Below are 10,793 nucleotides of genomic sequence, written 5' to 3'. Positions count from 1 at the left end.
CCAATATTATAGCTGTTATTTTCAGGGACTTCTCTATACACCATGGGGCCTGATAGTTCAATAGGATGTATATTGCTGACATCCACCCCAGGCCCTCCCATATAGCATAACCCTGAGGATGTGTAACCTTAACTTGCTCCCACATCAGACAGACATCTGGGAGCAGGTATAGCCCTTGGACAGAAGTTTCACAAAACACTTAACTGAAAACATTGGAAAGTGGATCTTCAAATCATTTGTACCACTCTGTCAAACAGGCCCAGATGCTAGGGTTGGCAGGTGTCATGCAGGTGCTGGAGGAGACAGGGAATTTTCCACACACCCAGCAGTCTGACTGATTCCTCGTGTCTGCAGTCATGGTGGCCCAACTGGCAAAAACATTACTGTATACTCAAAGAATGGACAAAGATGTGAGAGGTACCAACATAAATGCAAGGTTTTTGGTGCTATAGAATGGAGCCAAGTTGACATTTGTATGCCTACATCTAGTTCGATTCCCCATTATTGTTGTTGTTATTAAGTGCTGTAGAATTGGTTCCAACCCATAGCAGCCCTATGTACAATAACGAATCACTGTCCGGTCCTGCGCCATCCTCACAATTGCTGCTACTTTTGAGCCATTGCTGCTGCCATTGTGCCAATCCATCTCCTTGGGGGTCTCCCTCTTTTTCAGTAACCCTCCACTTTACCAAGCATAATGTCCTTATCCAGGGACTGGTCCCTCCTGATAATATATCTGAAGTATGAGAGATGAAGTTTGGCCATCTTTGCTTCTAAGGAACATTCTAGTTATACTTCCTCCAACACATACTTGTTTTTCTTCTCCAACACCATAACTCAAATGCATCAATTATTCTATGCTCTTTCTCATTCATTGTTCAATTTTCACATGCACATGAGTCTATTTAAAAGACGTTGGCTTGGCAGGTTGTCTGCCCAGGAACCATTGAGGCAAGTGGTCAGGTCTCTTCAGGGCAAACCCCCTTCCAAGACTAAGATTCAATGGGAATTCATGAGCAGGTATGTGGACTTGCTGGTGACCACGTTGGTCACCGATAAGGGGAAGTGGGGGGAAAACAGCAATGAAGTTCGACCACGTTCAATAGACTCCTGTTAACCCTGGTTGAGACCTGGTTGGCCAGCAGTATGGCAAGACCTGGGGACTCCTGGGCAATGAGACAGTGACATGGCCACAGAGGGCTAGAGCAGAAAGTGAAGCGCCCAGCTGATATGAAGTGAGGGGAGATGCACAAGAAAACCCATATTTGCAGATAGTACCCACTTGACCTGGATTCAATGACTGGATGATCAGAACTCGAATAGAAGAAGAAAAAAGAGGGAAAAAAAAGAGTAATATGCTACAGTTTGATGAATTTGACCTATACTTATGGATGTAGTAGCTCAAAAGAGGGAACAAATCTTTACAGCAAGGATCATTCCCACCCCCTCTGTACACGGGGTTGACACAGATGGGCAACTTAGTCATTGGCTACCCAAAATGGGGGTGGGGGCTACAAAGGTAAGAAGTGACTAGCTTACAAGCTTTCAAGAGGGGGAGATCAGAAAACAAACTAGATCCTAGTTACAGGGGGAGCAGGGGAAGGTAGAAGCTCCACTGAGTGGTTTCCAAACTGGACGGGGCTGATGAAAGGATGGGGATAAGACTCTTGTGGTTCAATAGTGAATAATTGCTATCAGGACTGACTGTGTGTGTTGGAAGTATAAAGATAGATGTTCTGTAACAAAAGGAGGGGAGTAGTTGATTTTGCAGCCCAGGAGCAGAGGTCCCTGAGACCATCAAATAAGAAGAGAAGCAGTGATGCCAGAGATGGAGGCAAAGACAATGACGGGGAGAAATGGAGCAGCTGGGGACTCTGGACTCAGGGATGGAGAGGATCTTTGTGCTGACGGCTAGGGGCAGGCTTGCGGGGTGTACTCTTTGGTTGTTTGATGATGCATGGAGGGGATTGTAATCATCGCAGTGAAATGAAATATGATAAGATGAATGTAAAGCTAATGTTCCCCCCTGTAAACTATCACATAATTCACAACAAAAACTTAAAAAAAAAAAAGACTTTGGCTTGGGTTAGGCACAACTTAGTCCTCAAACTGATAACTGATACCTTTGTTTTTGAACACTTGAGAGATGTCTTGTGCAGCAGATTTGTCTAATGCAATATATCATTTGATTTCTTGACTGCAGCTTCCATGAGTGTTGATGGTAGATCCAAGAAAAATGAAGTCTTTGAAAACTTCAATGTTTTTCTCCATTTATCATCATATTATTTATAGTTCCAGTGGTGAGGATTTTTGTTTTCTTTTACATTGAGGTGCAACCCATACTGAAGGCTATGGTCTTTGATCTTCATCAATAAGTATTTTAAGTCCTCTTTGCTTTCAGCAAGCAAGCTTGTATCACCTGCATATTTTAGGTTGTTAATGAGTCCTTCTCCAATCCTAGTGCCACGTTCTTCTTCATATAATCCAGCTTCTTGAATTATTTGTTCAGCATACAGATGAATTAAGTACGTTGAAAGAATACAACCTTGGCACACACACTTCCTAATTTTTAAATCACTCTGTGTTCCCTTGTTCAGTTTGAACAACTGCCTCTTGGTCTATGTACAGATCCCTCATTAGCACAATTAAGTGTTCCAGGATATTCTTTCTCTGCAATGTTGTCTATATCTTGCCCTAATTCACATAGTCAAAAGTCTTTGCGTAGTCAGTAAAGCACAGTAAGAATCTTTCTGGTATTCTCTGCTTTCAGTCAAGGTCTATCTGACTGATACCCCTCATTGCATGTGCTCGTCTAAATCCTTCTTGAAACTCTAGTAGTTTCCTGTCATTGCATACATTTAAAAATTATCTTTAGAAAAATTTTACTTAAATGTGATATTAATGATACTATGTGATGATTTCCACATCCGTTGTGTCATCTCACTTTGGAATGGGCCAAATATGGATCTCTTCTAATCAGTAGGCCATAAAACCAAACCAATGGGAACCTGTTTGGCATAGCCAGGAAAGGACCACAACTGACTAATTTGGGACTAGATCCTGAGACAACAGCAAGAGAAGATTATGAGAGTCTCCAGGCACCAGCAAGGGGCAGTCACTTGCTGCAGATATTTATATTCTAATGACTTTCCGGGGTCTCTATATGAGCATTGATTGACTTTGGGCCAAGTCTGACTTTGATATTCACTGATAAATTGCAGAGATTCTTGTAGTCTCTGTGACCATTATTGTAACAAGTATTTCCTGCCACAGGGTTTGTTTCAGGATTCCATCCATTCACTATATCAGTCTGGCTTCTGTGGGGTTGTGTGGGTGTTGAAAATGCCATACAATGCCCAGGCTGTCTGCCAATTCCTGGACCTTGCTCATGCTCTGTTTTTTGGTGTAGCCACTCAGTCACTTGTTCTCCCAGTGCTTGCTATATTGCATGTAGCCAGGCCAGCTTGTCAGCTTGAGCATTCCCTGGTGGAGTAATTAGTCTATGAACTAAAACATGAAAAAAAAACAATGTCCATGCCATATTGCCAGGCCAAAATACCCTCCCACAGCTCCATTCTCCAGATAGGTCACTGGTTAACTGTCCAGTCTTGTTCTTTCCACTGGGTTAGCCATGTAGTCCTTTATATACTGCCCATCTGTCCCTGCACAGGACTGTGTTATTGGACTCATGCATGAATACCATCTAAGCAACCCTCAACTCAGCCAACTGGCTACTCTGCCCCATGCCCTGGTCAATCCATATACCTACTGTGACTGTATGGCCACTACAGTCCATTGTAGGGAGTTACTTCAAACTGAGCCATACGTGTACCAGGCTTCCTTAGGAATTTGCCCATTGCCTTCTCATATGTGATTCTCCTGTGGAGGTGCTTCTGTTGTGGGTAGCTAGTGCCTTCCCATCAGTGACATAGGTGATCAGTCCAAGAATCTACTGTAACTCGGCAATCAAGGGGCTGGTCAAGAGGACACTTCTCTGTTGCTAATATGCATGCCATTTAGCCAGTGTGCTGGATTGGGCTGCCCCTTATTGGGTCTTAGCAAAGTCCTTGTCCCCCGCGCCCCTGTATGGTTTAGTGCTTTTGAACTGTTACAGGTGCCCCTTTTCTGATGTCTTCTACCAGCTGTAAGCTGTTATACACTGCACACAGTTGCTTTTCTAAAGGACTGTATCAGGTTTCTGCACTTTCCACAGTTGAGACCAAAATCCTACGGGAATACATCTACCTTGTTGCTTTTTAACAACTATTGACTTTTTTATTTCAAATTTTTTGTTTTCAGATTTCACATTCCAATCACCAGTAATTATCAGTCATGTTGATTACATGTTAATTTCAGATTGTTTTCTGACTGCCACAGTCAACTTACCCTCCTATTGTAATAGCTCCTTTATCATCTTTGTCTACTAATTTTTATAATTCGTGTTATTTATGAGTCAATTTCTGTCATTTAATTTTTCTCTGGTTTATGGGTTATGTTTTCTTGCTTTTTTGTCTTGCCTTATAATATTTTATTAGATGCCATACATTATAAATTTTATATCATTGAATATTAGATTTAAAAAATAAATTGAATTTGGGACTTTGTCTTGGGTGCAATTAACTGTTAACTCTGAATCTGTTTGATCTTTTCAAGTTTTTTTTTAATTTCTGAAGGATTGCTTTTATTAGGGTAGAGTTTTCATGTTCAGTTAATGTTTAAAACCTTTTTATTGTGAATTGGGTGAAGGTTTTACAGAGCAGAGCACTTTTCCATTCAAAAATTCATACACATTTTGTTTCATTTCATTGATTACACATTGTAGCATCATTTAATCTCACTGGCTCCCTATGTTTCCCGTTTCCATTTGTCCTTCTTTTCTAACCTCTCTGAACTCTTTCCATGGGTAAATACTGCCTTTTTTTATCTGGAATGGTTGATTATTCCAAAGTATATGTACCTCTCTAGTGTTATTGTTCCATTAATAGACCTCCCTATTGTTTGGCCAAAAATAGATCCATAGGGGTGAGTTCATTTGCAGACATGAAAGATAATGAAAATTCATAGTGTCAGCAAGTTTGACTGGTAAGTCCGGTCTTTTTTTTCATAACTTGGAGTTTTGTTCCACGTTTGTCTCCTGCTCTATCCAGGACTTTTAAATATGATCCTTTTCAGAGCAGTTTCAGAGCAGTTCTTCTGGTCTCAGGGTCATCAAGGCTGATGTTTGCATGATTCATTGGACTAATTATTTCCATACATATTCAATGTTCTTCACTTTTTTCCTCTGAACAGGGAGTTACCAATAGGTGCACCTTACATGGCTGCTCATGAGCTTTTAAAACCCTGTTTGCTACTCACTAGAGTAGGCTTTAAAACATTGTTTTTGTGTACTGTTATACCAGTTGACCTTAGTATCCCCTTAGACCATGATCCTGAACCACCAGACCCAGAAATTCATTACCTCAAGGTATTTGGTTAGATCTAAGAAGGCTTCATTACTTTTCCTGTTATATGCTCTACCACTTACATGGATATATTTGCAATAAAAGTAAATGCACCTGCATGTACACTTACTTTGATCCAATTACTGAAGCAATACTCATCTTGTGATTCTACTGTATGCCCTGTGTTTTAGGAAGTTTTTTCACTCTGCCTATGAGAACAGAAACTATTCCTGACCCTGGAGGCTTTGGAGATTATATCACCTTCTCATTTCTGATAATTCTTTCCTTTTGTCTTTGTTGTTTTCTCCACAACATGCATAGATCAATACTTAGCCAAAGACCTGAAGGGACGTCTACGTTTTTCTAGATCACTTTCTTTCTTCTCTGCTAGTTCACAAGTTTTAGTTGCATTGGCATTCCTAAACTCAGAATTCTGCCTCCTCAACTCACCAAAACAATTGGTGTCTGTTTGGATTCCACCTCACTGCATGTACTTTCTCCTATCTGTGAATTGGTGCACTTGATGGGCTCATTTAATTTTTTGTTTTCTTTCAATGATTACTATATTACAGTGTTTGAAAACAATTTATTTTCATGCCTTTTGTCTACTTATTAGCTGTTTAAAGCTGAGGGGTAAATTTTGTTCCTGTTATTTCATCAAGGCTGGAAGCAGAAATGCTTTCCTTTATGTTTTATCCTGCTGGTTCCTTATTATCATGTAATGTCTTTGATGCTTTTAGGAATTTAAAGTATTTTATATAGTTTTTTTCAGTCATCACCACAAATAATTTAATATTTATTGGCAATATTCTCTGCCAGTTACCATCTTTACCACATTCTAGATTCCTGGAGTATTTAGATTTTGTTCTTGTTATGTTTTATGTTTCTATGCAAAATTTGGTTCAGATAGTCTAGATTATCATGACTAGAAATGGAATTTCTTATTCAATTAAAATTTAATTTAAAATCCATTTCAATTAATAAAATAGAGATCCTATGATAACTTTGTTAAAGTGGAATGTTTGGATGAGAGAAGGTAGATAATGCTGTAGAATTCTCAGACTTGGCTTGGTTCATTTTGCAAGATATGGATAATAGACAGTATATTACTAATAATCCAGCAGGTAGGGTTCTCATAGTTAAAAATAATGGAATAAGTTGAAAAAATTCTATAGTGATAATGGGTTGTTGTAATTTTCACCTAGATATTCTACATTTCTTCATTTCTCTACACTGTCAATTACGTCTGGTATTTATACACAGAACTGAGGATGAAACACAACCAGAGTGGGCAAAGCACATCTCTACTGGTGAGTTTAGTTCATAGCTAATAGTCAAAACTGGTATGATAAAACAAACCAATATGTCACTGATAAACAGTGTAAGCACCCAGCACTGGTGATATAAATTGACAGAGGTTGATTAAACAAAAGCCATGTTCCCAGCGATTCCATTCAGTTGACATGACTTTGTCTTCTCCTTTGCCACTTAAAAAAAAGAAAAAAGGTTTGATTATTAGAAACATTTAAGTTTCTGTTTTTGGGCTCCATACCAATCCATCTTTATTACTAGAACAAAGGAATGACCTTGAAGGAGAAACAGGGAAGGGGCTCTGTCCACTGTTATAACATGTGGGCTATAGTTATTGGAAAAGAAGAGTATCCTACTCTGCCACATTTGTTTAATAAATATACATGAGAGATACTGGTTTGCAAAAAGAGGAATTATCGTGTCAGTCAGAAAACAATCTGAAAGTAATCAAACATGCAATCAAGATGATTGATGATTACTGATGATTGGAATGCGGAAGTTGGAAACCAGTAGTTGGAAAATACAGCCTTGGTGATAGAAATTATGCTGGAGATCTCATGATAAAATTTTGCAAGACCAATGACTTTTTCATTGCAAATACCTTTTTTAAACAACATAAAAGGCAACTATACATCTGGACATCACCAGTTAGAATACAGAGGAATAAAACTGGCTACATCTGTTGGGAAGAGATGATGGAGAAGTTCAGTATCATCAGCCAAAACAAAGCTAGGGGTTCACTGTGGAAGAGACTATCATATGTTTATATGAAAGTTCAGGTTGAAGCTGAGGAAAATTATAACAAGTCTACAAGAGCCAAAATATGACCTTGGATATACTGCTCCTGAATTTAGGGACCATCTCAAGAACAGATTTGATGCGTTAGATATTAATGACTGAACACCCAAAAAGTTCTGGGATGACGTCAAGAACATCATACAGGAAGAAAGCAAAAGGTCATTAAAAAGACAGGGAAGAAAGGAACAAAATGGATGTCAGAAGAGACTCTGAAACTTGGTGTTCAGCATGGAGAAATGAAAGTGACTGAAAGGAAAAAGGAAGTAAAAAAGCTGAACAGAAAAATTCAAAGGGCATCTGAGAAAAAAATGTCAAGTATTATAATGAAATGTGCAAAGACCTGGAGTCAGAAAACCAAAAGGGAAGAACACACTCGACATTTCTTAAACTGAAAGAATTGAAGAAAAAACTCAAGCCTTGGGCTGCAATATTGAAAGATTCTAGGACAAAATGGGATCATGGTGGTAGCGCCGTACAGTAAGCACTGAACTGCAAACCACAATGTCTGTAGTTAGAACCCACCAGCCACTCTGCAGGAGAAAGATGAGAGTTTCTACTCACACACAGATTTAAAACCTCAGAAACCCTAAACAGGGTCATTATGAGTGACTCAACAACACTTAGCAACAACATCAAATGGGAAAAATATTGAATGACACTGGTAGCATCAGAAGAAGATGGAAAGAATACACACAGCGACTGTACCCAAAGGAATGGTTCAATGTACAGCATGTCAAGAGGTATCATATGATCAAGAACCATCTGTACTGAAGGAAAAAGTCCAAGGTGCAATGAAGGCATTGGAAAAAGCAAGGTTCCAGGGATTGATGAAATACAAATTGAAATGTTTCAACAAACAAGAAGCGCTGGAGGCATTCTCTAGTCTATGCCAAGGAATTTGGAAGATATCTACCTGCCCAACCAATTGAAAGAAATCGATTTTTCTGCCCATTCCAAGGAGAAGGTAACTCAATGGAATGTGGAAATCATGTAACAACATCATTAATATCACATGCAAGTAAAATTTTTCTCAAGATAATTCCAAAAATGGTTGTAGCAGTACATCAACGGAGTTGCCAGAAATTTAAGATGGATTCAGAAGTTGTAGAATGATGAATATCATTGCCAACATACAGTGGACCTTGGCTGAAGTCAGAAAATAGCAGAAAAGTGTTTGCTTGTGCTTTATTGACTGTTTAAAGGCATTTCATTATATGGATCATAACAAACTATGGATAACATTGAGAAGAATAGATACTACAGAACACTTAATTGTGCTTATGAGGAACCTGTTCATAGATTAAGAGACAGTTATTTGAGCAGAACAAGGGGATACTTGAATGGTTTATAATTTTTAAAAAGTGTGTGTCAGGGTCATATCCTTTCACCATATTACTCAATTTGTATATTGAGTAAATCCAAGAAGATGGATTATATGAAGAAAATCTTGACATTAGGATTGGAAGAAGGGTTATTAACAGCCTGTGATATGTAAATCACCCAACTTTGCTTGCTGAAAGTGAAGAGGACTTAAAATCCTTACTAATGAAGATAAAAAGAATTCAACCTTCATCTACTTAAATGTAAAGAAAACAAAGCCTCACAATTGGACCAATAAATAGCATCATGAAAAATGGAGAAAATGTTGAAGTTGTCAAAGACTTCATTTGCTTGGATCCACAATCAACACTCCAAAAATAGCAGTAAAGAAATCAAAAGACATATTATATTAAACAAATCTGCTGCAAAATACTTCTCTAAAAGTAGTCAAGAACAAATATGTCACTTTGAGGACTAAGGTGTGCCTGACCTAAATCCTAGTATTTTCAGTTCCCTCATATGCCTGTGAAAGGTGGACAATGAATAAGGAAGACCATAGAAAAATGGATGCATTTGAATTGTGTTGGTGATGAATATTGAAAGTACCATGAACTTCCAGAAGAACAAACAATTCTGTCTTGGAAGAAATACAGCCAGAATGCTCCTTACAAGTCAGAATGGTGACACTTTGTCTTTTGTACTTTTGACTTGTTACCAGGAGGGAAGAGCCCCTGAAGAAGGATATCATGCTTAGTAAAGGGTCAGTGATAAGAGGAAGACCCTTAAAGAGACAGATTGATGCAGTAGCAGTAGCAGTGGGCTCAAACTAATTACAATTATGAGAATGGCAGTGTTTTGTTCTGCTATGTATAGAGTTGCTATCAATCAGAGCTAACTAATGGTACATAACAACAACAGTCAGAAAACAAGGTGTGTCGATAACTGGCCTCGACATGGGGGTTCAGTTCACGAAGAAGGGAGATCTGGCGGCGACAGCGACAGATAAAGAACACACACAAAGACGCAACAAGAGAGACAAGAAGACACCCCGAAACCAGAGTGGATGCAACACTGACGGGCAGACCTTGGACTACCAGCATCGTAGCCTCTGCAGGCAGTAAAGCACCGCCCTGCAAACCTTAACGCATGCCTTGCCAGCTGTAATGCCTCGCATGCCAGCCGTAACGCATGGCCTGCAAGCCGTAACGCATGCCAGCCGTAACGCATGGCCTGTAAGCCGTAACGCATGCGAGCTTGGGTCTGCGCCTCCGTTTTATTTCGGGGAGGAGCTTTACACAGAGGAAGGCGGGGTTTATTAAGACGGGGTACAGTAGTGAAATGTGATTAATCGTTCAACACAGAACACAATGATTTATAGGAATCAAATTCTAGAACATACATCACAAATTGTCTTGATAATCTAACATCCTTAATTTTCCAGAAATTCAAGCAAATTACTATATGGTACTTTTCAGGTTCAAATCCCAGGGTAGCAACTCGGTTTCTCCAGGCTAATTAACATACCTATAGCACCTAATCTCAAATGGGGGAAGGTGAAAAAAGGATTGAAAGGAATCCAGCTTTGTCGGCTGCCTGGACCAGGTTTGCAGGAGGAAGCAAGACGCCTGAATGGTTTGCACCTGAAGGCTATCCCGGAAGGCTGACACTATTGTTCTTTAGATAAAGCCCTGGAAACTTGTCTCCAGAGCTTATTGTTGTTGTTGTTATCAGGTGCAATCGAGTCGGAACCAGCTCATAGCGACCCCATGCACAGCAGAACGAAACATTGTCTGATCCTGGGTCAACCTCACTACCGCCGCCACACTTGATGCCATCAATGATGCCACCTGGCTGATCCATCTCGTTGGGGGTCTTCCTCTTTTTCTCTGACCCTTCATCTTACCCAGCATGACATCCTTCTCC

General features: G+C 39.5%; 1 protein-coding gene across 1 annotated transcript in view; it reads left to right on the top strand.

Annotated features, from left to right (window-relative positions):
- Positions 1 to 356: 356 nt before the first annotated feature.
- The window catches only part of TMEM116 (transmembrane protein 116), a 48,064-nt gene continuing 37,627 nt past the window's right edge, over positions 357 to 10,793 (top strand). The window contains exons 1-3 of the mRNA XM_006870507.1: positions 357 to 417; positions 5,400 to 5,464; positions 6,647 to 6,751. Coding sequence (XP_006870569.1) covers positions 357 to 417; positions 5,400 to 5,464; positions 6,647 to 6,751 — 231 coding nt within the window. The remainder of the gene's footprint in view (positions 418 to 5,399; positions 5,465 to 6,646; positions 6,752 to 10,793) is intronic.

The sequence above is a fragment of the Chrysochloris asiatica genome, unplaced genomic scaffold (assembly GCF_000296735.1).
Source record: "Chrysochloris asiatica unplaced genomic scaffold, ChrAsi1.0 scaffold00142, whole genome shotgun sequence".
Lineage (NCBI taxonomy): Eukaryota > Metazoa > Chordata > Mammalia > Afrosoricida > Chrysochloridae > Chrysochloris > Chrysochloris asiatica.
This window is presented reverse-complemented; position numbering and strand designations above follow the sequence as displayed.